The sequence below is a fragment of the Marmota flaviventris genome, chromosome 1 (assembly GCF_047511675.1).
Source record: "Marmota flaviventris isolate mMarFla1 chromosome 1, mMarFla1.hap1, whole genome shotgun sequence".
In the NCBI taxonomy this organism is placed as follows: Eukaryota; Metazoa; Chordata; class Mammalia; order Rodentia; family Sciuridae; genus Marmota; species Marmota flaviventris.
In genome coordinates, this window is record NC_092498.1 from 219,280,148 (window position 1) to 219,306,295 (window position 26,148).

A 26,148-nucleotide genomic window follows, 5' to 3' on the forward strand; every position below is an offset into this window, starting at 1 on the left:
GCTCCAGGGGAGGGCGCGGCAGCCCCCAGGCCCTGGCTGCTTGTGGGACTCTGCTTTCCACAGGAGCTGAGCGCTCTGTGCTGCAGCCGCTGCCAGGCTGAGGGTGCCTTGGTGACAGCCCAGCCAGTCGACAGAGGGCAGCGCCTTCCAAGGCCCTGAGGCTGGAGGAGCAGCCCGTTGGGGGGGGCTGGGGGGGCGCCCTGGGAATGAGGCGAGGACCAGGGCGGGCGCCCAGTGGGCAGAGCCCGAGGGCCCCAGGGAGCCGCCGCAGGTTCTGCCCCAGCGGCCAGTGTTAGGTTTCCTCCGGGGACCACCTGCGGAATGGACCAGGAGGGCTGGGGACAACGTCCAGGTGCAGCTGGAGGCCTGGACTGCGGGCTACGGGAGGTGGCAGGTGGCAGAAGGTTCTGGACGGACAACCTGCTGCACTTGGGGAGCCCCTGAATTTCCCGCGGGGCGGCGGCCCCCCCAGCCTCAGGGCGAGGGGCCTGGACACCGCGGGCTGCGCCCCCACCTGCGCCGCACACCTGCGCCGGCCGCGCGCCCCGCGCCCGCGCGCCCGCCAGGAGCAGGGGAGGCCGAGGCGGGCGCGCGCGGCGGGGGCGCGCACGGCGAGCCGAGGCGGCGGCGGCGGCGGCGGCGGCGGCTCGTGTCGGCTCCGGGCGGCCCTCGCGCCGCAGCCCGCGCCGTGTCCGCGGCGGAGCCGCCCAGGTGAGTGGCCGCGCGCGGGGCCGGGGCCCGCAGCCCGGGGTCGGCGCCCGCCCCGCCCTGCGCCGCGCGGGTCCCGCGGGCAGCACTGCCCTCCGCCGCCCGCCGCGCTCTCAGGCCCCCGCTGCCCCGAAACTTTGGGGGCCGGCGCCCCTCGCCGCGGACCCCCGCCCAGTCTGCGGCGCCGGGCGGCGCGGGCGGGGGCAGCTGGCGGCGGGGACACCGGGGGACGCGCCCGGCGTGGGCGCGGGAGCAGCCGCGGGCCGGGGGCGCGGGCACCGGGGGCCTCGCTGTCCCGCACCCGCGCCCGGCAGCAGGCACGCGGCGCTGGGGTCCGCCGAGCCCGCGCCCGGCCTGGGCAGGCTCCGCGGGGGCGGGAGGGGGCGCGGCCCAGCCCCTGCCCGGCCTGGCCTGCGGGGGCAGCGCGGCGGCGGGGGCTCTGCGCCCGGAAGCCGGGCCTGGGCTCCCTGGGCCTCGGGTCGCGGCCGCCGAGGCCCCTGAGCGCCATGCAACAAGTTGGGGGTGGGGGGGCACCTCGTGCTTCCTCTGGGCGCGGGGCAGACCTGGTGGCCCCTGCAGACCGCCTTTTCACTGGGCTCTCGGCGCCTGCGGGCCCTGAAGATGCGCCGGCCCGGGCTGTGGGAGCAGTGCGACTTCTGGGCATGGCCCTGGACCCGCAGTGGAACACCATCCCGACCCACGTGTGCACAGCCAGGCCTGAGAACCCCCTGCCTCGCCGGCGTTGGGACGGGGCCTCGGGTGGAGTAGGGGGCAGCAGGAGGACAATCTGGGGATTGGGATGGGGTCACACTTCAGGACAGCAGAGCTTGAAGACCTGGAGCAACCCAAGAGGGCTCCCTGGAAGAGGTGCTGGGAATGGGAAGGGTGCGGTGTGTGAGGGACAGGAGACAGGGCTGGAAACAGGTCCAGGAGTAGGGGACAGATAGGCCAGGATGGGCTCGTGCAAACCCCCACCTCATCCCCCCGAGCAGCCCAGCCAGGAGACCCTGTGAGCCCCTGTGCAGCCAGCTGCTCAGCCTGCCTGGGGGCGCGGCCAGCCTGCGGCCTCGGGCGGCCTCCCACCTGCTCTCCTGTCCCTCGCCCAGCCTGTGGCTTCCAGCAAGTGACATCTCTGAGTGGCAGCTTCCCCTGTCTGAGGATTCACCTCCCACAGGATTAAGCGTGACCCCCTGGGTCTCACACCCAGCTGGGTCCTGCTGGAGGGTGGTCCGGATGCCCATGGTGGACGGAGGCCAGCCCTGCCCCACACCCGCCGGGCCTTCTGTTCACTGCTGTGGAATGGGGTCCTGCCGTCCACCCAGGCCTGCTCGGCACCTGAAGGTGCCCTGCTGAGCAGGAGGTAAAGCCGATCCCACTCCGAGGTTTGATGCCGCTTCCCACGAGCCGTCACTCCAGCACCCCTGACTCACCACCTAGTCACCAGGTAGAGGGCCTCTGGAGAACTCTGAGCCCAGCAAGCCGCCCACCACCCACGTGTCAATCTGGGCCTCAGGAGGGTAAGGAACTGGGGTTCTGTAGAAAGTCGCTGACATCAGACTGGGTTCCAAGGCTCACTCTCTCCAGCCAAGGGACACTGAGGGAGCTGGGCCCACTCTGAACCTCTGTCTCCTTTTCTCCACAATAAGCTCCTAATCCCTCAGCCTCAGCTAGAGCAGGAGGGCCACAGCATGGATCAGTCACTGTGAGTGCACCCAGGTCTAGGGGCCTCCTCTGCAGAGGGCGGTGCACAGCCTCCCACAGGCTGGCCAGGAAAGTGGGTCGGGAGGCCCCCAGCCCCCGAGGGTTGACAGCAAGTCCTAGCAGATGGAGACTAATTAGGGCTTAATGAGTTGTCACGCCTGAGAACCCCGGGAGGGCCCAGATCTAGGACAGAGGCTGCACCAGTCCTGGGGGCCAGTAGTGTGTCCCCAAAAGAGGACCTGGGAGGGCAGAGCATTGGGCGGGGCCCAGCTCCCACGTCTGTGGGTGTTTCCAGGCCACAGGCTGCCAGGAGCCTGGGGACAGAGGGCAGCTGCTGGCCCCCGAGCTGTCCCCACCCAGTACAGCCTTTCCCAGGACGGCTTCAGTGTTCCCTGGCCTGGGAAGGACAGGCGGTAGGACGTGTCCCCAGTAATCTCGGGGTTCAGGGGACGGAGCTCTGCTCAGAAGAGGAGGTGGGCCGGAGGGGCTGGGGTTGCCGAGGGCAGGGGGCTGACCCTGGACCCTGGGGTGCCCACCTCTCCTTGGGTTAAGGGTCAGCTACAAGTGAGTCCCCGGACAGTGGGGGCTAGGGAGGAGCCCACCGTGGGGACAGCTCAGGAGTCCCCAGGCAGGTCCCTGCACTGGCTGCAGCAGGGTCTGTGGCCTGGGGAGGAGCGGGGATCGGGTGGTGACGGTGGCCTGGCGGTGGCAGGGGAGCCAAGAGGGCGGGTCTGGGTGTATTTGGAGGCCAAACTGACAGCGCAGGGGGCGGGGGGCACGAGGACAGCGCCTCAGGGTTCAGAGGGCAGCTGGGCAGCTCGGTGCCTCCAAAGAGAGGCTGGGACGGCTGGGACCGGGGCACGTCCAGGACAGCTGAGACAGTGAGCAGATGGCATTTGCATCCTGCGAGGGCAGGAAGAAGTGCCTGGCGGGGACGAGGCTGACCCTGCTCAAGGCCAGGGCTGGGGACGCAGGAAGGGACAGATAGTGAAGCAGATGCCCCACAGCCCCGTCCACCTCCTGGCCTCTCCCGGGGGCTCTAGGGCCTCCGCGCAAGTCCCCACCACACACTGGACGTGTCCGCCTGGCCTTCTGCCCAGTGTGAGGCCCAGACTCCGGGGAGGGACTGGCCCGGAGAAGCTGCTGCCCACTCCAGGGCCCGGCCCTTCCTCCTCTGAGAGGGGTGGGACCTGGGGGTACTGGCCCCCACCCAGGACACTGCCGCTGCCCCCAGACACCAGCACCGCACTGTCCTGAGAGGCTGTGGGTGGACAGCCCCGGCCTCTGCTGCCCAGCTGGGGCCAGAGCTGACCCTGAAGCCTCAGTCCAGCAGTACGTCCCCAGCACCCCACAGGGGAAATGACAGGCAGTCCTGTGGGGACAGGTTTGAGTGGACAAACCAGGTCACAGCTTGAGTGGCCCCTGCTGGGCAGGGCAGTGGCATCGGCCAGGAGTAATTATACAGTGAGCTCAGAGGACGCCCAGAAGGCCCTGGGCCTGCACTGGACAGGCCAGGTCCAGAGAGGGTGCAGCTTCCCTGGGAGGTCACACAGCGCCGTGCAGCTGAGGCCACCTGCTGGCAGCTTGGTGGCTCTGGCCCTCAGTCTGGTGATGGTGGTGGCTTTGTCCTTATTCACGGTCTGTAGGAGCTACTCAGAGAACTGGAGCCGGGCACGGCGGCCACCCCGCCACCCCAGCTGCTCAGGAGGCTGGGCGCAGTCAGTGGCCGGGCACTGCCCGGCCTGAAAGGCCCCGGGCACCACCCCTGCAGCAAAGAAGGGCACAGAGAGGTTAGCAAAAGGTAGGGTATAGGCGCTGCCCAGCTCCGCCCAGCCCTGCCCGCTCACGGAGGACAGTGAGTGGCCATCTCCCGGAGGGGGTCGGCATTCTGGGACGGCGTGAAGTTTTGCTGGCCTTTGCCAAGGAAGGGGGAGGGCAAGTAAGGTCCTGGGCAGCAGGGAACAGGCGGCGAGGGCGGGGCCGGGCTGGGGGGCGGCCTCTGCAGGGGCCCCAGGCCCAGGACGCCGCTCCTTGCTGGCGGGACAGGAGGGGACAGCTTCTCTGCCATGGGGACAGCGAGGGTGGCCTTCCCAGGGCCAGAGAGCACGGTCCCAGGAGCCCTGTCCCCCCGCAGCTCGGTTCCACCTGAGCAGCCCCTAGCAGCAGGCAGGGCGGCCTGGGCCTTGCAGGGACTCGGGGCAGCATCTGCTCTGGGGGGACCTGGCCTGTGCTCTCCCTGCCACCGACCCTCCAGCGCTGCGCCCCGCGACGCCTGCCCCGCACCCCAGAGCCTTCCACCCCTGCCTGGGCAGGAGCCAAACCGCCTTCTCTGTCTTTCCTGCCAAACCCGGAAGGAAAAGTGGTCTGCCCTGCTCCTGTGCTGCCCGCTACCCCGGAACCCTTCCTTCTCCCTGTCTTTCTCTTTCCTCTTTTTCTCTCTTCTCCTTTTCTGTACTGGGAAGGGCACCCAGGGGCATGCCACTGAGCTGTGCCCAGCCCTTCGTAGTTTTTATTTGACTGTCTCAGGAGGCCGCCCAGGCTGGCCCGCGATGGCCGTCCTCCTGCCTCCCCCTCCGAGTGCTGGGGGTGGGCGTGTGCCCGGGCTCGCCCGCCCGAGCATCTCTTAGGTGAACCAGCTGATGGATCCCTGTGCTTTGTGGACCTGGGTGACGGAGGCCTCCTCGGGTCTCAGCCTTCCCATCTGTAAAGTGGGGTGGCCGTGGGACCCCCCCTGTGGAGTCTGTGGGAATAACAGACAACCAAGATGCGGCCAGGGCTGGCACAGAGCCGTCTGTACAGGCAACACCGTTACCACTGTCACTGACATCACCACCACCACCACCACCATCACCACCATCACCACCACCATCATCATCACCACCATCAGCACCATCATCACCACCACCACCTCTACCACCTTCACTACCACCACCATCACTACCACCACCACCACCATCACTACCACCACCACCACCATCACCACCACCACCATCATCACTGCCACCACCACCACCACCATCATCATCACTGCTACCACCACCACCATCATCACTGCCACCACCATCACCACCATCACTACCACCACCACCATCACCACCACCATTGCCACCGCCACCATGACCACCACCACCACCATCACCACCACCACAATCACCATCATCACCACCACCTTCACTACCACCATCACTACCATAACCATCATCACCACCATCACCACCATGACCACCACCACCATGACCACCACCACCACAACCTTCACCACCACCATCACCACCATCACCATCACCACCACTACCACCTTCACTACCACCACCATCACTACCACCACCATCACCACCATCACTACCACCACCATCACCACCATCACTACCACCACCATCATCACCACCATTACCATCGCCACCGCCACCACCACCACCACAACCTTCACTACCACCATCATCACCATCATCACCACCATGACCACCACCATCACCACCACCACCGCTATCACCATCATCACCACCATCAGCACCATCATCACCACCACCACCACTACCACCTTCACTACCACCACCATCACCACCATCACTACCACCACCACCATCATCACCACCACCACAACCTTCACTACCACCATCATCACCACCACCACCATCACCATCACCACCATCACCACCACCACCATCATCATCATCACTACCATCACCATCACCACCACCATCATCATCATCACTACCACCACCATCACCATCACCATCACCATCATCACCACCACCACCATCACCACCATCATCATCATCATCACCACCACCACCATCATCATCATCACCACCATCACCATCACCACCACCATCATCATCATCACTACCACCAGCATCATCACCACCATCACCACCACCATTTCCTCCTCCTCCCTCTTCATTGTCCTCTTCCCTCATCTTCATGGTGCGATCAGACACCAGCATTAAGGAAGGCTTTAATTGGCATTCCAGGGAGACTGGGGTGGGGACTTGGGCAGAAAGTAACCAGGGCAGTGACATTTCAGGTGAGACCAAAATGAAGTCAAAGAGAGACATGCAGGGAAGGTGCAGAGGCCCTGTGGCAGGACTGAGCCTGGTGAGTTGGAGGCTCAGTGAGGGGCCATGTGGCTGGAGCAGAGGGAAGGGGAGGCAGGGAGGGAAGGGGCAGGTGGTTCAGGAGGCTTTAGATTTTATTCTAAGGCGTGACGCTCTCTCCAGCAGAGGACAAACAGCGACCGTACCTACAGGACCAGATGCTTCCCCTTGGGGCAGAGCCAGGGAGCCCAGCTCCTGCAGAGCAGCCTGCGCAGGCTCTGTCTCTGCAGCCAGGCAGGAGACAGCGCGTGGCTGCGGCCGCGGAGCCCAGCACAGGCCTGGATAGAAACCGCCCGAGGCACGAGATAGGGAGAGGCCCCTGCACACACCGCCACAGCACCAACGAAGGAGAGTGACCCAGGAAAACCGCCCCAGAGGGGGTGGGAGGGGAAGGACCTCACTCCCCCCACCCCCGGGCCAGGGCCCTTCAGCGGGTGGCGGGCGGCGCCCCCTCCTCCCTCCCGCGCCCACTGCCTTGAGCCCCGCTCCTGGAGCCCGGGCCCTCCCCACGGCCGTGCCTGCCTGCGCCCGGCCTTGCTCATTCCCCAGGGGTGTCTGCTCAGGTGCTCATCCAGCTGCCCAAATACAGCTTCAGTTGGACATTTCGTTGCACTTTGTCCCCAGGAGCAGTGCCCTGTCGTAACTGATGGCAACCGGGTTGTCTTCCTCCCAGAGCTCTGCCGTGCCCTCCCCAGGCACGCAGCCCCCAGGGTTCCACACTGACAACTAGATCTAACCACTGATTGCTTGATTGATCCCCAAATGATGGGCTTTTAAGGTAGATCCTTCCCTCCCCACCACCCCGTTAACGAGGTCTCAGCTGACTTCCGCTGTTGGTACAGATAAATCTCTCCACTCCACGTCCTGGACTGATCCAGTGTTGATGGACACCTAGATCAGCTCATCCATTTTTGTCTGTCAGTACCTGCCAACCTTCCTGCATATCCTGACACAGACTAGGATTTATTTTCACAATCCCCTATTGAGGGACACTTAGGTTGGTTCCACTCCTTCACTGTTTTAAGAACACGGCAGAAAGCCCTCCTGTCTGCGCCGCTGTGCTGGGCTGACCTTTCTGCAGGGTGCACGGGTGTGGTTGAAGCCCTGTGGTGGTCTTCTAGGGTGACCATAACCGATTACCAGGAACTGGGTGCCTTTAAGACAACAGAGACTTATCCCCTCTCAAGAGGCCCTTGGTGTCCCTTGGCTTGTAGATGCATCACTCAGTCTGTGTCCTTGTCACTGTCACATGGCTGTCTCCGTATTCGCATTTTTTTTTTTTTAGTAGCAGACCTTGAAGCCAGCGGCACTGGCCCTGCCGGAGCTGCGCCCTGGCCCTGGGATCTCTGTGTCAAGGGGTCTTGCTCAGGTGCACCCCGCCTGCCTCGGCTCCCCACTCGCCAGGAGAACAGGTGGCAGGGACTCTTGCACCTGCCAGCCGCCAGCTCGGGGCCCTGGTCCAGCCTGCCTGCCTCCCGGCGGCCCCTGCCAATGCGGCCCTCCCCACCACGTGTGGTTCCCAGCTCAGCATCAAAGAAGCCAGGAAGCCACTGCCGTCATGTCCAGCAGGTCAGGCTCTGGCCTGTCCCAGAGCCAGGTCTGAAGGGACAGGACGAGGGGAAGTGGGGGATGCCTGGGGCTTCAGCGGCTCAGAGGCCAAACACGGCCACCTGGCAGCTGGGCAAGCAGCCGGGCAGAAGAGGCGGGTGGTGCGGGCGGCTGCCACTTGGCTGTTCCTGCCACCCGACCCCATCTCAACCCCTGGGAAGGGTGGGCAGCCGGCGGTCAGCGAGCAGCAGGGGCCAGCAGGCTGCCCAGACGACCAGGAAGGCGCCCCCTCCGGGGCCTGCCGGGGCCTGGGCCTCCTGGCCACCACATTCCGCGCCATCCGGCCCCGAGACCCCCACTCATTTCCACCTTCACGCCCGGCCTGCACCTGCGCTCTGCCGGCCTCCGCTCCACCCGGCCTCTGCCCAGACGTCCTCCAGCTGCAGCACCCTCCCGGCTGCCTCGACCTTGAGGGTCCTGGGGCTGTCTGCTGAAGGCACCTGCCCTGTGCGCCCACTGCCTGAGGCCTGAGCCAGGCCAGCCAGGGTGGGGCTGGCCCCTCCAAGCCCCAGGAAGATCCCTGCCTCTCCCAGCTTCCGGGGGTTCCAGGTGTCGCCTGTCCCCATCTTCTCGTGGCGTTCTCCCCTCTGTGTTATCTGTGTCCATGTTCCCCTCTCGTTGAAGGACACAGTCACTGGACAGAGGCCTGCCTGCCCCGTGTGGCCTCCCCAACCCTTCATACCCAGAGTCCCCACCTCTGAGCAAGGCCCCCCAAGACACCCAGAGCAAGACTCCAACTTTGAGTCTCCTTGGGGATCACAGCAGCCCCCGACAGAGTCCAGCTCAAGTGTCCCCTTTCCTGGCCTGGAGTCACCCCCCCTTACAATCCTGGTCATCCGTCGGCTGACTCCCGACTCGTGGAGGCCCGGCCCTTGCTTCCCATGAAGCACGGCTGCTTGTCCTGCAGGGTGTGTCCAGCTCAGGCCCAGGCTTGGGGAGGGCGGAGGGGGGCCTGGAGGACACAGTGGGCCGGCATTAACACAAGTGGAAGGGTCCCGTGCCCCTCTCCCGTGGATGTGCACCCCAGGATGCAGGAGCCACGTCTGGCTTATGCACCACTGTACTCGAGCCTGTATACCACAGGCACTCCGTAAATGTCTGCCTCGTTCTGTGTATTTGCAGTGCTGGGAATCCAACCCAGGCAAGCGCCCTACCACTGAGCGACACCCCAGCCCCGATGAATGTCTTTTTAAACAAAAGTACTGGCCTGTGTACGACTCCCCTCCAGGTCAGAGGGCCTTTCCTGCAGTGTTCCTACTGCGGTGACCGTCACATAGCACGAAAGTTCCCCAGTGCGGTTCTGGACACTGCACCACCCCAGAAGGAAGCTCGGGCCCGCCAGGAGCCGCCAGTCCCTCCCCAGCCCCAGCCCCCAGGAATCCACACCCTGTCTCTGGCCCAGCCTGTTTGGGACGTTTCCAGCCAATAGGGTCACACACTCCTTTGGGAGGGGGTCCTCTGTTGTGTGGGTCCTTGTCGCTGAGCACGAGGTCCTTGAGGGCCATCCACGCTGCGGGGTGTGTCGGGCCTCGCTGCTGCTCCAGGCAGAATCGTGCTCCAGCCTGTGCAGGGCCACGCTCGCTGTGTGCCCATTCCTGCACCCGTGGACACCTGACTGTCCCCACCTATTAGCAATGCTGTGTCAGTGAAATTTGTGCTCGGGTCTCGGGACACGTGCCCTCCTCCTGGGTGCAGATCCCCAGGAGTGGAGTGCCGCCCACACGGTGGGGCAGCCGCTCCCGGGGCCACCTGGGGTGGGCAGCCGCTTCCGGGGGCCACCAGGGGTGGGCGCCCGCAAGGTGCTGACGCTGCCCCCGCCCGCCCGCAGGTGCGCTTGAGGATGCTGGCGCGGCCCTAGGCCCAGGCTCCGCACCATGACCGGCTGGCTGCGCGTGCTGAGCCTGCACCTGCTGCTGCTGCCCGCGGCGCCGCCCCCCGCCCGGGGCTGCCCGGCCCGCTGCGAGTGCGCCGCCCAGACGCGCGCCGTGGCCTGCGCGCGCCGCCGCCTGACCGCCGTGCCCGACGGCATCCCGGCCGAGACGCGCCTGCTGGAGCTCAGCCGCAACCGCATCCGCTGCCTGAACCCCGGGGACCTGGCCGCGCTGCCCGAGCTGGAGGAGCTGGACCTGAGCCAGAACGTCATCGCGCACGTGGAGCCCGGCGCCTTCGCCCACCTGCCGCGCCTGCGCGTCCTGCGCCTGCGCGGCAACCAGCTGAAGCTCATCCCGCCCGGGGTCTTCACGCGCCTGGACCACCTCACGCTGCTGGACCTGAGCGAGAACAGGCTGGTCATCCTGCTGGACTACACCTTCCAGGACCTGCACAGCCTCCGAAGGCTGGAGGTGGGCGACAACGACCTGGTGTTCATCTCGCGCCGGGCCTTCGCGGGGCTGCTGGCCCTGGAGGAGCTGACCCTGGAGCGCTGCAACCTCACGGCCCTGTCCGGAGAGTCGCTGGGCCATCTGCGGGGCCTGGGCGCCCTGCGGCTGCGACACCTGGCCATCGCCGCCCTGGAGGACCAGAACTTCCGGAAGCTTCCGGGGCTGCTGCACCTGGAGATCGACAACTGGCCGCTGCTGGAGGAGGTGGCCGCGGGCAGCCTGCAGGGCCTCAACCTGACCTCGCTGTCCGTCACCCACACCAACATCACCGCGGTGCCGGCCGCCGCGCTGCGACACCAGGCGCACCTGACCTGCCTCAACCTGTCCCACAACCCCATCAGCACCGTGCCGCGCGGGTCCTTTCGGGACCTGGTCCGCCTGCGGGAGCTGCACCTGGCCGGGGCGCTGCTGGCCGTGGTGGAGCCGCAGGCCTTCCTGGGCCTGCGGCAGATCCGCCTGCTGAACCTCTCCAACAACCTGCTGTCCACGCTGGAGGAGAGCACCTTCCACTCGGTCAACACGCTGGAGACGCTGCGCGTGGACGGGAACCCGCTGGCCTGTGACTGTCGCCTGCTCTGGATCGTGCAGCGCCGCAAGACCCTCAACTTCGACGGGCGCCTGCCGGCCTGCGCCACCCCCGCCGAGGTGCGCGGCGACGCGCTGCGCAACCTGCCCGACTCGGTGCTCTTCGAGTACTTCGTCTGCCGCCAGCCCAAGATTCGCGAGCGCCGGCTGCAGCACGTCTCCGCCACCGCGGGCGACGACGTCCGCTTCCTCTGCCGCGCAGAGGGCGAGCCGGCGCCCACCGTGGCCTGGGTGACGCCGCAGCACCGCGCCGTGACGGCCACCAGCGCCGGCCGGGCGCGCGTGCTGCCCGGGGGCACGCTGGAGATCCTGGACACGCGGCCGCAGGACAGCGGCACCTACACGTGCGTGGCCAGCAACGCCGGCGGCAACGACACCTACTTCGCCACGCTGACGGTGCAGCCCGCGCCGGCCGCCAACCGGACCCTGGGCGAGGGCCGCAACGAGACGCAGCTGGCCGCGCGCTTCCCGCTGGACCTCACGGCCATCCTGGTGTCCACCGCCATGGGGTGCATCACCTTCCTGGGCGTGGTGCTCTTCTGCTTCCTGTTGCTCTTCGTGTGGAGCCGCGGCCGCGGGCAGCACAAGAACCACTTCTCGGTGGAGTACTCCTTCCGAAAGGCGGACGGGCCAGCCGCGGCCGCGGGCCAGGGCGGAGCCCGCAAGTTCAACATGAAGATGATTTGAGGGGCGCTGGGGCCTCGCGGGGCTGGAAGCCCTGGGCCCAGTTGGGGAAGCCTGATCCTGGTCAGATGACCAGACTGATTTCCACCTATGCATTTTCCAAGGGGGAAGGGGAAACTGCAAGTCGGCTAACTGGCAGAACTTCCCCTTTTTTGTAGACACCCAACCACAGACTGTTTTTCATCAGAAAGCATCTTTTGTAGTTTCTCAAGTGTTTTCTAAAGGTTGCAACCTATCTTCCTGCCCCAGCTATGGTCCCTGGGTTGGGGGTAGGAGTGGGTGGAGGGACGGATGGCTGGGCGGCTCAGAGGCCCCCAGGGTCCCTGTGGCCTGCAGTTCACAACCAGGAGGCCCATGATTCTGCCCTCCCCGTCCCTGCCCACACAGCTCCCACATCTGGGGAGACAGTCTACACAGACGCCCCACAGAAGGGACAGCCCCAGGAACCCGTCCCCAGAAAGTCAGTGCTGCGCACACCCAGAGACACACACTCACACCTGGGGCCGTCACGCTGCTTGGAAGTGGGACACCTCACGCCCCACACAGCTGTGCAGCAGCCCGCTCCCAGCCCCCACCAGGACCCGCGGGCTGCCCCCAGGAGAAGCCATGTCCCCAGCTTCCTCCACGGCCCTCACGCTGGCCCGGCCTCCCTGGCCTGGCCCAGGGGCCCTCTAGACAGGCAAGCTGCACGGGTCATCCACCCTGAGAGCCTGGGACCCCTGAGCCAGCTCAGACCAGCCCCAAATGTCCCCCAGCACCTGGCCCCTGCTGACCCCTGCTCTGGGGGCTGGAGCAGGGTCAGGGCTGCACCCCAGGGCAGCGAGGAGGCCGGCCCCGCTCACCAGGGGGAGCAGGGGACAGAGGTGCAGGGGGCCGAGGGCCAGGTGGGGGGTCCCAGGCAGACGGTGGTCTGGTAAAGAAAGCCCAGACCAGCGTCCCCTGTTCTGCGAGGGGTGGGCTCCCGTCCCGGGGTCAGCCGTGGGAGACTCCTCGGAAGGGTCCAGACCCCAGACAGGACCTGCCCATGACCTGACCCACCCAGCTCCGACCGCCCTCCGCCTCCACCAGCGGACAGTTGGGACACTGAGGAAGGGCACGGGAGCCCGCAGGCTGGCCTGAGCCGGGCTGGGACAGTGTCCTCGGAGGTTCCAGAGGCCGCGTCAGTGGGAGCTCTCAGCTGGACTGAGGACCGCCCAGGCCCCCGGTGTCCTCCGTGAGTGGGTCTGGGCACCCCCGTCCGGGCCTGCGGAAGGGCTTGGTGGCTCCACTTGGATCCGGGATCTGGGGTCAGGAATCTCGCAGGGAGAAAGCAAGCTGGCCGCGCGCACAGGGGTCAGGCGAGCCTGGGGGACGCGGCCCAATCTCCCGGGGCTGGGACTGGGCATGTGGGAGCCTGGCCCTGCCCGTGGTGGACCAGAAGGTGAGCGCTGCCCTGGACGGTGGCCAGGTCCGCTCTGTCCCCCAGCCTCCTCCTGACCTGGGTCGCCATGACAACACGGAGGCCCTCAAGACGACGACATCCAAGTGCCTTCAGCCTCCTCGAGACAGGAGGGCGCCAGCCCGGGCCACAGGGCGGCAGGGCACGGTCTCCGCCCCTCTCCCCGTTCCAGCAGGTGCCACCGTCCCCCCTGCTGTATGTGACTGGACCCAATAAAACGGAGACGGGTTTAATCACAAGTTCACGTTGTTCCCTGGGAGGGGCAGGGCGGGAGGCTGCGGTGAGGAGGCTCCCGGGGACCCAGAGAGGCTGTCACCAGAGGCCCCTCAGGGCACCCACTGTTCTGTTCCAGGCACTGGGGGGCCACCCTGAGGACGGCCTGTGAGCTGGTGCCCTCTGATCCTGATTTCCAGATGGACCGAGGGAGGCTGGAGGGTAGAAGGGGTGGGACCGGAGGCCACACGACGGAGGGAGGGAGGGAGGGAGGGAGGGCTGATGGGCCGGCAGGCCATCGGGGTAACTGGGGACCCGAGCTCAGGCAGGGGCAATGAGAAAGCAGGTCTCCACAGGGCCCTGGGGGAGTCACCTCCCCTGGGGGCCTGTCCCCCGCCTTGGCAAGGCCGAGCCCTGCAGCAGCACTGGTGAGTGCTCACACCTGACCCCTGGCCGAGGGGACACCGGGGCACAGAGAATGACACACCTGGTGTCAGGGCTCAGACCCCACCTGTCCCCGAGGCGGCAGGAGACACCTGTCCTCGCTCTGGGAGGAGGAGGATGGGGTCAGGGTGGACCCCAGGGGCCACGGCCCAGAACAGCCTCCCTGGCTGTCCAGTGTTGGTTGCCTGGCCTCAGCTTCCCCGACTGACAGGGGAAGGAGGCTCCTGTCTCTCCCTGCCCTCTGGGGGGTGGAGGTCAAGGGACAGCCCGAAGGCGGGCGGCTGGCTGGACATGGTGGCTTGCTTTCCCCTCTGTCCTTTGGCAGAAGCAGGGAAATGTGCCTCAGGGCCCCTGGAGGGCCGCCCAGTCCTGTCCAAGGCCTCTGAGTCCCCGATTCAAACCAGGAACGATGCCCAAGCTTCCCTATGTCACCCGTGGAGGGGACAGAAGGAGAGGCCCCGCTACAGAGGCCTCCTCCACAGGATGAGGCCCGGCCGAAGGGGAGGCCGCCTCCATGGGAGCTGGAAAGCCAGAGGCAGCCCTCGGAGTCTGTGGGCCAACCACGGGGAGCCCCAGGCAGCCCAAGGCCACGCACCTCCGACCCCATCACACATGGACACCCGGGGCTGCCCTCCCTCCCTCGGCCCCCACTCTGCCCCTCCTCCCCTCCCCGTGCGCAGGACGGTCCCTCGGTCTCTTCAGGTTCTTCCTCCCGTTGTTCGTGTTGGTCCCCTGAGGGGTTTGCTTGAGGTTCCAGGGGAGGCTGCTGCTGTGTACCCCAGGGCGAGCTGCTGCCCTCTCTGTGCCTTGGTGCTCAGGCCTAGTATCCCTGTTTTCCTGGATATGCAGGATGAAGCCATCGGGCTCCCTCCCCTGTCACCACCTTAGGGTCCGCGCCTTAAGACCCAGCAAATGGGGGCTGGGCTGGGGCTCAGAGGCAGAGCGCTCGCCTGGCACGTGTGAGGCCCTGGGTTCGATTCTCAGCTCCACATAAAGATAAAGACATTGTGTCCACCTAAAACTGAAAAATAAATACTGAAAAAAGACAGAAGGGGATGATGCCAGTGGGTGGCGCACACCTGTCATCCCAGCAGCTCAGGAGGCCGAGGCAGGAGGATTGCGAGCCTCTTGGGAGGTTGAGGCAGGAGGATCATGAGTCCAAAGCGAGCCTCAGCAACAGCGAGGCCCTGAGCAGCTCAGTGAGACCCTGTCTCTAAGTAAAATGCAAAACAGGGCTGGGGACAGCTCAGTGTCCGTCCCGAGTTCAATCCGTGGTGTCAACAAACAAAAAAGCACAGAAGCCTTCCCCGGGTTTCAGGAGCTCAGAGTCTAAAACGGGAGGCCAGGGCTGTCCCCCCGAGGCCCGGAGAGTCCTCACCTGCCTCCACAGCTCCGGAGCCAGCGGCACAGCGTCCTCAGCCTCTCTCTGGCCCTCCTGCCCCCCTCATGTGGACCCTGTGGTGACACTGGGCCCCGATGACCAGGGTGACCTCACCTCAAAGCCAGCTGTTAGCAGCCTCATTTCACCAACTTGGCTCCCCTGGCTGAGCCCGTGCCACAATCGCCGGCCCTGGGGACGGTCACAGACATCTTTGGGGCCACTCTTCTGCCCACCACATGGACATCCATGCCCCCTGCCCCGCGCAGGCGAGGTGGGTGGCCCCGGCGCCCGGAGCTCGGTGGAAGCCTGGAACCCAAGGACAGCCCTGGGACCGGGGCCACTGGGGTGGACATCCCTGACTAGACACTGCGACCCTGCTCTGGCCACCCTCAGCCTCTGCCCTGCTCCCAGCAAAGCTTTAGTCACAAGCTGCCGACCAGCCACCGCGTGCCCCTCGGACCCCAGCAGTCAGGCCCCATGGAACATCTCATCACGATGTCACGCGTCAGGCAGAGGCCACGCTGCTGTCCCCGCCGCTCGGGAGGCTGAGGCAGGAGGATGGCAAGTTCACGGCCAGCCTGGGCAACTCAGCAAGGTCCTACCTCAAAATAGAAAGTGGAAAGCGCCTTCGGCCTCTGAGCGACCCTGGGCCCGCTGGCCAGGCCTGGCCCTCAGGGGACGATGCCCTGGCCTTGGCCCCCAGCCCCAGGGGAGCACCTCTGGGCCTGGCCCTCGCCCAGATCCCAGCCAGGCGGGGACACTGGCCGGGACACCTGCCCCAGGCTCTGGAGGGGGCACAGCGGGCGGTCTTGTCCCCTGCCCTCTCCACCTGGGACAGCGGGACCGTAGGACCCCAGCCTCGCGCAGCCTGCAGGCCGCGGTGCGCCGGCAGCTCTGGTCCACGCCTCCCGGGTGCCGGGGACAGTGGAGCTGGACCCTGAGCCGGGAGGATGAGGCAGGCCGAGTCTGGGGAGGTGGCCTCCAGCTAGAAGTGCCTCCACAGGCGGGGGGGGGGGGGGGGGGGGGTGGGGCTCAGGTGACGGGGGCCAGCCCCGACCTTCCCCAGGGGACGGGCACCGCCCTCAGGCTGCACAGCAAGCACGTCCCTGCCCTGTGGGGACGCCGCCGGGCAGGACCCGGGGTCTGGCCAGGGGTGAGGCTTGGCGTGTGCTGGAGCGGATCCCTGGCTGCTGGCCCCTCGTTCTGACCACAGCTTCCCGTTGGTGGCTCCTGCATGTCCACGTCTTCCAGAGATGGACGCAGGGACAGGAAGTGGGACGAGGAAATCTGCTAAGAATCCACATCTGGAGCAGAAGGTGGGAGCCAGCTCTTTGGTTGCTGCAGCACAGAGAGGGACGGCGGTGTGACATGGTCACACAGCCGGCAGAACAGAGCCCGCAGGGTCCTTGCTGGAGGCCGCGGTCCGGGACCCGGTGGGGGTGCCCCGGGGCGTCTCCGGGGCCTGCCGAGGGGACCCCCCCTTCTCCCAGGATGGAAGTTGCTGGGCCTCCTCTCGCCCAAGGTGGGGCAGCTGGATGTGCCCGGGTCCCCGTCTCACAGGGGTCCCCACTGCCACCCAGCCCGTCCTTCCTCCTCCCCCGCTCCGCGGGCAGCCCGGGCCTGGTACCGGGCCCACCTCCCATCTTGCCCAGGCTGCTTCCCCCGCACCGCCCCCGCAGGCCAGGGGAGGAGGCCGCGGCTGGGGAAGTGATGCCCCGAGTCCCGGCCCCACCCCCGGCCAGCCTGCGGTCTAACCGCTGCCCAGTGCTTCCTGAACCCTCCCGGGAGGCCGAGGGCCCCAGCCGCTGGGATCCTGGCCCCAGGGTGGTCCCCGAGGTCACGCCAGTCCTGAAGGTAGGGGTCCTCGAGGGGCGGGAGGAAGCAGCAACTTTTCAAGGTTGGGGGTAGGTAGGGGTGGCCAGAAAGGGCAAGGAACTCACTGAGTGTCACACAGCAGTCAAGGCTGGAGGGAGCCGGAGAGAGCAGCTCTGCTCAGAGCCCTCCCCCACGTGTGTGGTCCCCTGCAAGTGCCCACCCACCTTCCCGCAGCACCATGAGCGGCCCTGAGCCAGGTGCCGAGAGCCCGGAGTCCGACCACCTGCCCTGGTCAGCTCAGCCCATCTACAGCAACCTCGGTGAGCAGCCCAGCTCAGGGGCCCTGTCCTGGGGGAGAGCAGGGGCAAGTGCTAGACTCAGGGGTGTGACGGAGACAGGGGACAACAGGGCAGCAGACTGTAAAGATGGCCACCAGCTCAGAGCCATGTGGGAAAATGGGGGTCCCCGGTGTTGGAGTCTCTAAGACTGACCCCCCTCCTCTGAGCCCGGGCTTCTCTCCTGCAGACTGGGGGTGGCAGCCCGTCCTACAGGACAAGAGGTGGCTGGTGTTTCCATTTTAACCAGGCGGCCGCCACAGCTGTCATCCCAGCAGCTCTGGAGGCTGAGGCAGGAGGGCCAGAGTTCGAGGCCAGCCTCAGCTACTTAGCAAGATCTTGTCTCAAGATAAAATAAAAGGGCTGGGGTGCGGCTCTTGGAGGGCGCTCTGCTCCTGACCCTCAAAAGGCAAACCAACCAACCCACGTTTCACTTCAGAGACAGGGAGACGCGGGGGGTGCCAGGGCCCACATCCCGCCTGTCCTCAACCGGCCCCTCTCTCCCGACAGGAGAGGTGCGTGCCCACCTGCTGCCCTCCAAGGCCTGCCGCCCCCGGACTCCCAGGTCCCTCTCCTCTGACCCCCAGCCCCCACCCCCGCCCCTGCCCAAGAAGACCCTCGCCCGAACCCAGTCCCTGCCCACCCGCAGGGCCCCCGGCCCCAGCTCGGCCCGAGCAGGGCAGCCTTGGCGGCCCCTCCAGAGGTCCCCCAGTGAGGACGTGAGCCGGGCCACGGCGCTGACCTTGGACGGACCCCGTGCCGCGCTGGGCCTCTCCGCCCACCCCCTGAACAGCCCCGAGGCCGTGCAGGCCGCACTGGCCGCCCGGCAGCTGGACGCCCTCCGTGACATCCATGCGAGGCTCCGAGCCCGGCTCATGGGTGGCGGCCCGGGCCCCTGCCTCCCGGGCCACAGCTTCCGCCTGCTGGACAGCTTGCCCTGCGTGGAGAGCGGGGAGGCCCTCTACTACCGCGTGGTGCGCGTGGACGGGGTGGCCTGGCACGTCCTGGCTGCCAAGGTGAGCCTGCCCCTGGCACCCAGCACACCCGGGTGCCCTCCCTCCTGGGCAGGACCCAGGGTGTGCTGGTGTCGCCCAGCCCAGTCCACGTGTCCACTTTGCAGCCAAGTCATGAAGAGACGCCTGGAACCGCCTGTCTGAATGTGGGGCCGGCACCTGGGGTTGTAGAAATCCCTCCCACACCTCTCAGAGGCCAGGGGTCCGCTTTACCTCCTGCCCGGGCCAACCCGGCTACACACCTGAGTTCAAAGGCCCCTGGGTCCAAGCTGGGCACTGCGGCTCATGCCACAATCCCAGCGGCTCTGGAGGCTGAGGCAGGATCACCAGTTGGAGGCCAGCCTCAGCTACTTAGCAAGAGTATCTCTGTTCTCAAAACAGAACACTAAAAGGGCCAGGTGGCTCAGGAGCAAACTCCCCGTGTCAATTCCTGGCACCAAATAATAATACTAAGGCATGAGATGGCCCCAACCCGGGTCTAGCCCGCAGGAGAGCGTCTTTCTGAAAACCCGCCCGGAGCCCCAGCCCAGCTGACTCTGGAGCCTCCTCCAGGCCCGGGCTCTCATCTCCCAGAATGCTCACGGCTGAGTCTGTCAGTCACCCAGACTCCTGAGCACCCCGGGTGTGGCTGGTCCCCTGGGGGTGTGCTGGGTCAAGGGCACACCAAACCTCAGTGACACTAGTCTAGATGACATCCCTCACCACGTGAACACCCAAAGAGACTCTTTACTCGATGGCCTCTTATTTTAAATACTGGGGTCCATAGATACATTATGAAAATCACCTTCACCGGCTGCCTGTCACGGCCTCCAGTGTGGCTAGTGGCCAGCTTAAATACACAGGCGGGCCAGTATTTCTATGGGACTTCCTGGCCTGGGTCCTGGCGGACACCTTCTCCCTCGGTGAGAACCACTCTTTGGTAAACAGGGACTTGCACCCCTGACCACCCTCCTCTCGGGCTCCATTTCCCTGAGGCCATCGTTAGCCACTAACATCCAAAGGAACACGGATGATCATGATCGTCTGTTCCTGGAGGCGCTGGGGCCGCCGTGGCTCTAAGCCTGGTGGGAGGGGGCGGGGCTGAGGCAGGCAGGGAAGGCTTCTAGAAAGGTAGGGCCCCCTGCGGGCTGTGCTGGTTGGGGGACGCAGTGGTCGGGGTCTGATGGCCCCCTCTGACCCACAGGTGCCCAAGCCGGGAGCGACCGTGCCCCACCCATGGGGCGTGGAGCTGCAGGCCTCGCTGCCTCCACACTTCAACCTGCAGGGGCTGTGTGGCTTGGTGCCCGAGGGCGCACTGCCGCTGGCGCCCTGGAGAGGTCCCGCGGTGCTGGCCGCGGAGGTGCCAGAGCGTACAGTGGCGCAGTGGCTGGCAGAAGTCGGCGCACAGCGGCCGGCTGAGTCTGCGTGGGAGGTGGCCCTCTTGTTCCTGCAGCTGAGCGCCGCCCTGGAGCGCCTGGAGGCGCAGGGCGCGACCCTGCTGGAACTGCGGCCAGAGAACCTGCTGCTGGCGGCGCCGCGGGGCTGTGGGCCAGGACCCCCGCGCCTGCTGCTTGCCGACTTTGGCTGCGTCTGCCAGCGGCCCCAGGGATCCCTGGGCGCCCATGCGCTGCAGATGGGTCGCCTGCTCCGCACACTGCTGGGCCCGGCCACGCCCTCGGCCACACCGGTGGCCGTGGGCCTGGAGCGCCTGGTAGCCCAGCTGCCCCGAAGGCGGCCCTCGGCGGCTCAGACGCGGGGTGCGCTGCAGACACTGCTCTGGGGGCCGGGGCTTGAGCTGCGTGGCCGCGGGGCACCGCTGGGGCCCTGGCTGCGGGTTCGCCGCGCGCTGCTGGTGGTGCACCTGGCGGAGCGCGCTGCAGGCGGGGAGGCGCCGGGCCTGGAGGACTGGCTGTGCTGTGAATACCTGGCCGAGGCCACCGAGGCCTCGCTGGGCCGCGCCCTGGAGCTGCTGTGGGACTGACCCCAAGGAAGAGTGCACACCTACCTGTCTCCAGGCCTGCTGGAGAAGCAGCACCCCCTTCCCAGGACTGGGACAGGGCCAGCATCGCCATCAGAGTGCAGGAGGCCAGCAACCAGCACAGGGTGTTGCTCCCACCTGGGCTGAACTCACCGCCCCAAAGGCCCCCGCAGAAAAGTCCCAACCCACATCTCTAAGCAAATAAAGCGCCTCCGGGCCCTTGCTAGCGTCTCTCCTGCTTTCTGCCTACTTGCGGCTCACCGTCTCTCTTACCAACTACCCTGCCCATAGGCTGAGCTCCCTAGGCACACAGCAGGTGCCCAATAGCATGATACTGGAGCGACTGACACTGAAGCCACCTGGGATCCCAGTGGCTCAGGAGGCTGAGGCAGGAAGATACCAACTTTGAGGCCAGCCTCAGCAATCTAGCAAGGCGCTAAGCAACTTAGACTCCATTAAAAAAAAAAAAAAAAGGACCTCTGGGTTAATTCCTCAGCACCGCTCTCCAGCCCGTTTCCCATCAAAGATAGGAAATCTCCCAGCCGTATTCCACGGCGTGACCAGCAGGGGGCGCTACAGCTGCATGGAAGGCCAATAGTCACCCACGTATCCATCCAGGGTCTCCTCTCCCTCCTGCCCCCATCTTTGGCCTTGACCCTCAACTTACCCAGCCCATCAGACAGGGTAGACACTCGCCTGGGCCTGTCCACTTTTGCTCAGGCCCAGAACCAAGAATGCCACTCCCTGGGTGCTGCAGAGTGAGGCTGTGGCAGACACAGAACTGGAGACTGAGGCCCATGGCCCACTCCCACGCGCCCTTAGTCCACCAGGACTGCCCCCTGAGGGCTGGTGGGCAACCTGAGCCCCTGAGCCACCTGACCTGCCAGGAAGACTAAGGGACAAGTCAGATGAGAACACCCAGTCCCTGGGGAATGCAGTAAGTTGCAGCGGTTCACTTGGAATCTGGGAAAGGGCTGTGACTTGGGTTCAAGTCCCACAGCCCCCCACCAAGCTATTGAGGGGGCCAGAGACTGTTCCAGAACAGTCAACACCAGCCTGATACCAGCTTTTGAGTGTGGGGCAGCAGGGTAGGCTCAGACCCCTGGCTACTGTGTGACAGGTGGCCCAAGACCCCCCAGCCCAGAACGTCCCTCCCCGGGGCCCACTCCCAAGTTAACACCATGGAGCCAACAGAGGTGTGACCACTTTTATTGGGATTTTTAAGAGCAATAAAGGGGTAGGTTAACACCTGTCTCTCCAGGTGAAGAGACCAAGACTGTTTCCAAAGACTCCAAAGAAGAAATTCCTCAGGTACAGATAATCTGAATCATCTTAAACCAGCAATAAAAAAGTAAAATATAAATTTTTATTTAGAATTAAAGCAAATACTTCAGTATCACAAACACAATATTAAACTTCAAGAAATATACCACTAATTTGGAGTGAGCGTTTATTTGCACAATTACGACATGCGGACAAACCCAGGAGAGACGGAGGAGCAGGATGTTCGCACCCCAGCACAGCTGCCAGGCCCCCACCCCAAACACACAACACTGGTGGGCCTGCCTTCCAGGGCCTCCGTCTCCAGCCCGGTGGGCCCTGAGGAGCTGCGTGGCCACTACTCCTCCTCTCCTGAAGACTCTTTCTCGAACGTGTAGGCCATGAAGCAAGCGTCGGGTCTCTTGGGGACAAGGGGATGCCCTGGTCTCACAATCTCAAAGCCCAAAAAGCTGAAGGTCCGGAGCAAAGCGGCTGCGGGGGGGGAAACACTGTCAGCCTGCAGGACCCTGGACAGCAGAGGGGCTCCCAGCAGTGAGAGGGGGCGGGCAAGCAGACCAAGAACTCCCACCAGGTGCAGGCGGGTGGAGGCATCATGTGGGAGGCACCTGCGCTCCCCCCACCCTGCAGAACCCGGGTAGCAGGTGGAGTCACCTACCTCTGTCCTCGCGGTTCTTATGGAAGCAAATAAAGACATGGTCAGCATGAAGTTGCTCTTCAGCAAACTCAAGAAGAACTGCAAAACTGAAGCAAGCACAGACGTCAGCACCCCTGTGCACCCTCTGGTTCTAGCCCTGGCCCCGTCCATGTCTCCCAAGCCTCATTCAAAGTGGACACCTGGCTGTGTCCCTGGGTCCCCACAGGGCATTGTGGACTACGCCATTTGTTCTCTGGGCATGGCATGCCCCTCCTACCCCATCAGGACAACCAAGAAAGGTCTCCAGACACTGCCACTGTCCCCTGGGAGCAAATTCTGTGAGACCTGCTGGTGCCCCATTTAAAACACTTCCCCCCGGGCTGGCCCCACCTGTCTTTGCTCCCCTCAGGCAGAGCGCCAGCTGGGATCTCGATGTAGAGGCTGTTGCTGCTCCACACTGCTCTCCAGTTAATGTGTTTGGCATCTGTGAGCCTGGACTGGACGTTAAGAATTCTCGTCTTGTTATTAGACGTTAGTTCCTCTGTTACATTCAGCCGATTATCCTGTCACAGGAGAGAGCCCAGTCTGCTATTTTGGAAAATATACCACTATATGACCATACATGACCCATCACCCCTCAAGCAAAAGCAACACCTGATGGCTGCTTGCTGGCGAATCTGGAAAACCCAGGAAACACCACGGCAGGGTCACCCAGCAGTGCCAACACCTGGGCCTCAAAGCCTCTCAGGGAGGTTGCTGAAGTCCAGGACAGGGGCCCAGTTTGAGGCTCCAATGGGAGCCAGCAAGATTACTTGCTGCTTGGGGCCTTCTGTGCACCCGGTTTGATGAAGTTCAAATTCCACAGGCATGGAGCAGCAGGTGACTTCTGCTCAGGCCCACCAGACCGTCATTTGGGAACCACACTCTTGCTCTATCCCCACCCAGACACTGACCAGCCCAGGGAGCCCAAATACTTACAGAGTAAAATAAGTTAGCTGAAAGATTGTGATCCCTCTGACTATTCCCTCGCCCACCTGGGATCTTCAGGGGTGGGTGAGGGACATCAGGAGCACCACCGAGGCCCTGGACCCAGGTTACTACAGCAACTGAGGGAGACCCTAGAACTGGGAGAGAGAGAGGCTGGTTAAGGGGGCAGCCCCATCAACTTCGCCTTTATCTGCTTTCCAGAGCCCACTCCCTACTGCACTGTGCCTTCCCTAGTCATGCCTCTGGGCTATCCAGGGTTTGCCCAAAGCCTTCAACCTGGACAAGAGAAACAGTGGACGGGAATCTGACTCCTGGGGAGAAGATATTGATGCCCACAATTCTCTGCTCTGACCATCTAGGGATGGGCAGTCTTGCCCAACCGAAGCCCGCCACACTGAAGTTTTGCTTCCCGTTTCGTGATTGTCATTTTTGTGAGCATCATCGTAAGGTCACTCAACTATTTCTTCCTAGGTCTCTCTTCTCTCAGTAACTGCTGACTGTGTGTGTGGATATGGTGTTTCTAATTGAAGTTGCTTTGGGGAGAAGATTCTTTAAATCTTGTTTTATTGAAGCCAAATTTGCGCTAATTTCTGTCAGATTCTATACCAGATACTGCAAAACAATTTTGTGGAGTGACTGCAAGAAATGCTCAATCCAAGCCCGCCGCACTGAAGTTTCCTTCCCGTTTCTAACCTCAACACTTCAGCTTCCCCTTTCCAACTCCACACTCCCGCAAGAATCTGAAAGTCTAGCTCTTCTCAGAGCCGGGCCTCCGGTCTCTAATGGAACTTCCCTCTAGGGCGCAGACCTTTGGTCGTAGGCAGAAGCCACCAGTGCTCACAGCCTGTTTTGATCCCAACCCTTGACAGACGGCCTGGCTCCGCCCCTCTGGCACCCAGGGCTCAGGCCCCGAGTTGCGTCATATCGCTGACTCGCCTCACGCCCCAGGGGGAGTTTTTCACAATTGCGCACCCGGCAGCTCAAGCAGCCATTTGCTGCGCAGTGTAAACAGCCCCCAAATCGCCTCCATTTTGCAAAGCCTCGAGGCGGGGGGGGGGGGGGGGGGGCACCAGACCGCAGCCCCACCAACACAGAGGTCAGTTTCCCAGCCGCGGGAGCAATCAACGCCCACCTGGGAAGTCTGCCTCGGACGCCACCCCAGCAGAGGCAGAGCCAGTACCCCGCCAGCCGCAAACCACCTCCGCCTCCGGCACCGCGCGCACGGAAGCGGCCTGGATCGCTCTTCCCAGCAGGCGGCGGCCATCGCCGCCGTGCGCTCCGGGGTACTGTCCCGCCGCGGCAGTCACAGCAGAAAAAAGCCCGGAGCACCGTCTACGTGGGCGGCCTCGCCCGGAGCACGTCCAGGGCCTGGGCCATCCAGACCAACTCCCTCCGGAGCTCGAAGCGGAGCCCACGAGAGCGGCCTTAACAGGGGACCAGCTTACGAGAGTGAGTCCAGCCACGGAGCGCCCACGGTCCCTGCAGGCAGTCAGGGGCGGCCGCGGCCGAAAAGTGCAGATTCATGCGACCGAAAAGTGCAGATTCATGCGACTGCCGGCCCCAGTCGGCCTCCGGGCAGCCCAGCCCCCACCCACCCCCGGATTCGACCCGACCCACACCAGGGCCCGAAACAGACTCCTCCACCGAGGCCCCAAGCCATCTAGCCCAACCGACACAGGTCCGGCCCTCGACCCCACCCGGACTCCCTGTCCTGAGCGCCCCAAACCTCTTCCCAGGCTCACTCCCCTTCCCCCCGTCCCCCTCCACACCTGATTCCCAACTTCAGGCCACTCCCCGCAATGCGACTCTCCGTTCCATGCACTCGAATCAGACCCCAATCGCACCCCAAAGCGGAAACCGCAAGTAGAGACCTCCAAACCCCACCACCCCTGGAGCCCACCTCTTCATCTCGGTCCCCTACTCCACTCCCCTCCCCCAAGCCGCGACCCCTAAACTAACCCCGAAGAGAACCCCTCTCCCCGATCGGACTCCCATCCTGCGACCCAGGCTCGCACTCGACCCACACCCCGCCCTAAATCTTTCTTCATCCTGCCACCCGCAAAACCGGGCGCCCGACCCCACGCCCCGCCCCCGGCCCCCCCAGCGCGCTCAGGCCGGGGGCGCCCGGGACCGGCCCCGCCCCCGCCGCCGAGAACCCGCCCCCGGCGCGATTGTGGCCTGGACAAAGGGGCGGATCTCGCGCTCCCAGGACCTATCTGGCTCCCAGAGACCGGGCCCCCCGGGCCTGCGCGGCCAGCGCTTCTGGAAGGTTCGGGCGGGGGCGGGGCGCTCACTTCTCGCTGCTGCGGCCGCCGCGGCTGTGCAGACTAAGTAGCGGCATGGTGCGGCTGGCGTGGACGGTGGCGCTAGGTTTATCCCCTTCCTTCTCTCTGGCGAAGCAGTGGCTGTTGAGGATCCGCTGCAGGGAGGATTTCACCATCCGGCCGCTGGGGTCCGAAACCAGGAAAACCTCCGCTGCGCCTCTCCGCGCCGCCGCCGCTGCTCGCCGTTCGCAAAATGGCGCCGCTGCCGCCTCCCACCTTTATAGGCGTCGCATCTAGGCCACGCCCCCCACGCCGCCGCAAACGCTGCCGCACGAGGGGGCGGAGCCGCGGGGCCGCTGGGAGAACCAGGTACTCCCGCCCTCCTCGGCGTCTGATTGGTAGAGGGCGAGGGCCGCTGGCAAGTCCGCGACAAGAATTGGTCAATTCGTTTCGGGTCCCTCCCCCTGCGGCTAGCGTCACTCTACGGGCGTGAGAGGGGCGGAGCCACCGTGGCATCGGGTGCGCGCTGTACGCCCCGCCCCCACGCCGTCACCACAGCCTGGCCTTGGGGCGGGGGCGCGCGTCGCCCGTTTTCTGGGGCACTCTCGGTGGCTGCGTGTCA

At 64.9% G+C, this 26,148-nt stretch overlaps 3 protein-coding genes across 6 annotated transcripts; 2 read left to right on the top strand and 1 right to left on the bottom strand.

Moving 5' to 3' along the window:
- The first annotated feature begins 9,988 nt into the window (after positions 1–9,988).
- On the top strand, positions 9,989–13,441 carry Lingo3 (leucine rich repeat and Ig domain containing 3). The gene has a single exon (XM_027952435.2). It carries the CDS (start codon positions 9,989–9,991, stop codon positions 11,765–11,767), a length of 1,779 nt encoding a protein of 592 aa, XP_027808236.2. The 3' UTR covers positions 11,768–13,441.
- Positions 13,442–16,337: 2,896 nt separating this feature from the next.
- Positions 16,338–20,591, top strand: Peak3 (PEAK family member 3). Of its 4 annotated transcripts, none has more exons than XM_027952440.2 (4): positions 16,338–16,556; positions 17,290–17,375; positions 17,901–18,406; positions 19,587–20,591. In XM_027952440.2, the coding sequence occupies exons 2-4, from the start codon at positions 17,294–17,296 to the stop codon at positions 20,361–20,363; spliced, it is 1,365 nt and encodes a 454-aa protein (XP_027808241.2). In that variant the 5' UTR covers positions 16,338–16,556; positions 17,290–17,293; the 3' UTR covers positions 20,364–20,591. The 4 variants fall into 4 exon arrangements, with proteins under 4 accessions (XP_027808241.2, XP_027808237.2, XP_027808239.2 ...); XM_027952436.3 differs by lacking the exon at positions 16,338–16,556 and adding an exon at positions 16,958–17,094 and having other exon boundaries at positions 17,195–17,375; XM_027952438.3 differs by lacking the exon at positions 16,338–16,556 and adding an exon at positions 16,958–17,094 and having other exon boundaries at positions 17,198–17,375.
- A 962-nt stretch (positions 20,592–21,553) lies between these two features.
- Positions 21,554–25,784, bottom strand: Oaz1 (ornithine decarboxylase antizyme 1). The gene is given in 6 exon segments (XM_027952441.2): positions 21,554–22,112; positions 22,297–22,382; positions 22,666–22,838; positions 23,254–23,340; positions 23,342–23,399; positions 25,557–25,784. Coding segments are annotated over 6 exon segments (684 nt in total). The 5' UTR covers positions 25,703–25,784; the 3' UTR covers positions 21,554–21,978.
- Positions 25,785–26,148: the final 364 nt, after the last annotated feature.

Bases quoted from the DNA above. Each gene is read 5' to 3' on its own strand.
- Peak3 (XM_027952440.2), top strand. From the start codon at position 17,294: ATGAGCGGCCCTGAGCCAGGTGCCGAGAGCCCGGAGTCCGACCACCTG. The intron at 17,376-17,900 runs GTGAGCAGCCCA...CTCTCCCGACAG, and splicing joins GCCCATCTACAGCAACCTCG to GAGAGGTGCGTGCCCACCTG. The intron at 18,407-19,586 runs GTGAGCCTGCCC...TCTGACCCACAG, and splicing joins GGCACGTCCTGGCTGCCAAG to GTGCCCAAGCCGGGAGCGAC.
- Lingo3 (XM_027952435.2), top strand. From the start codon at position 9,989: ATGACCGGCTGGCTGCGCGTGCTGAGCCTGCACCTGCTGCTGCTGCCC.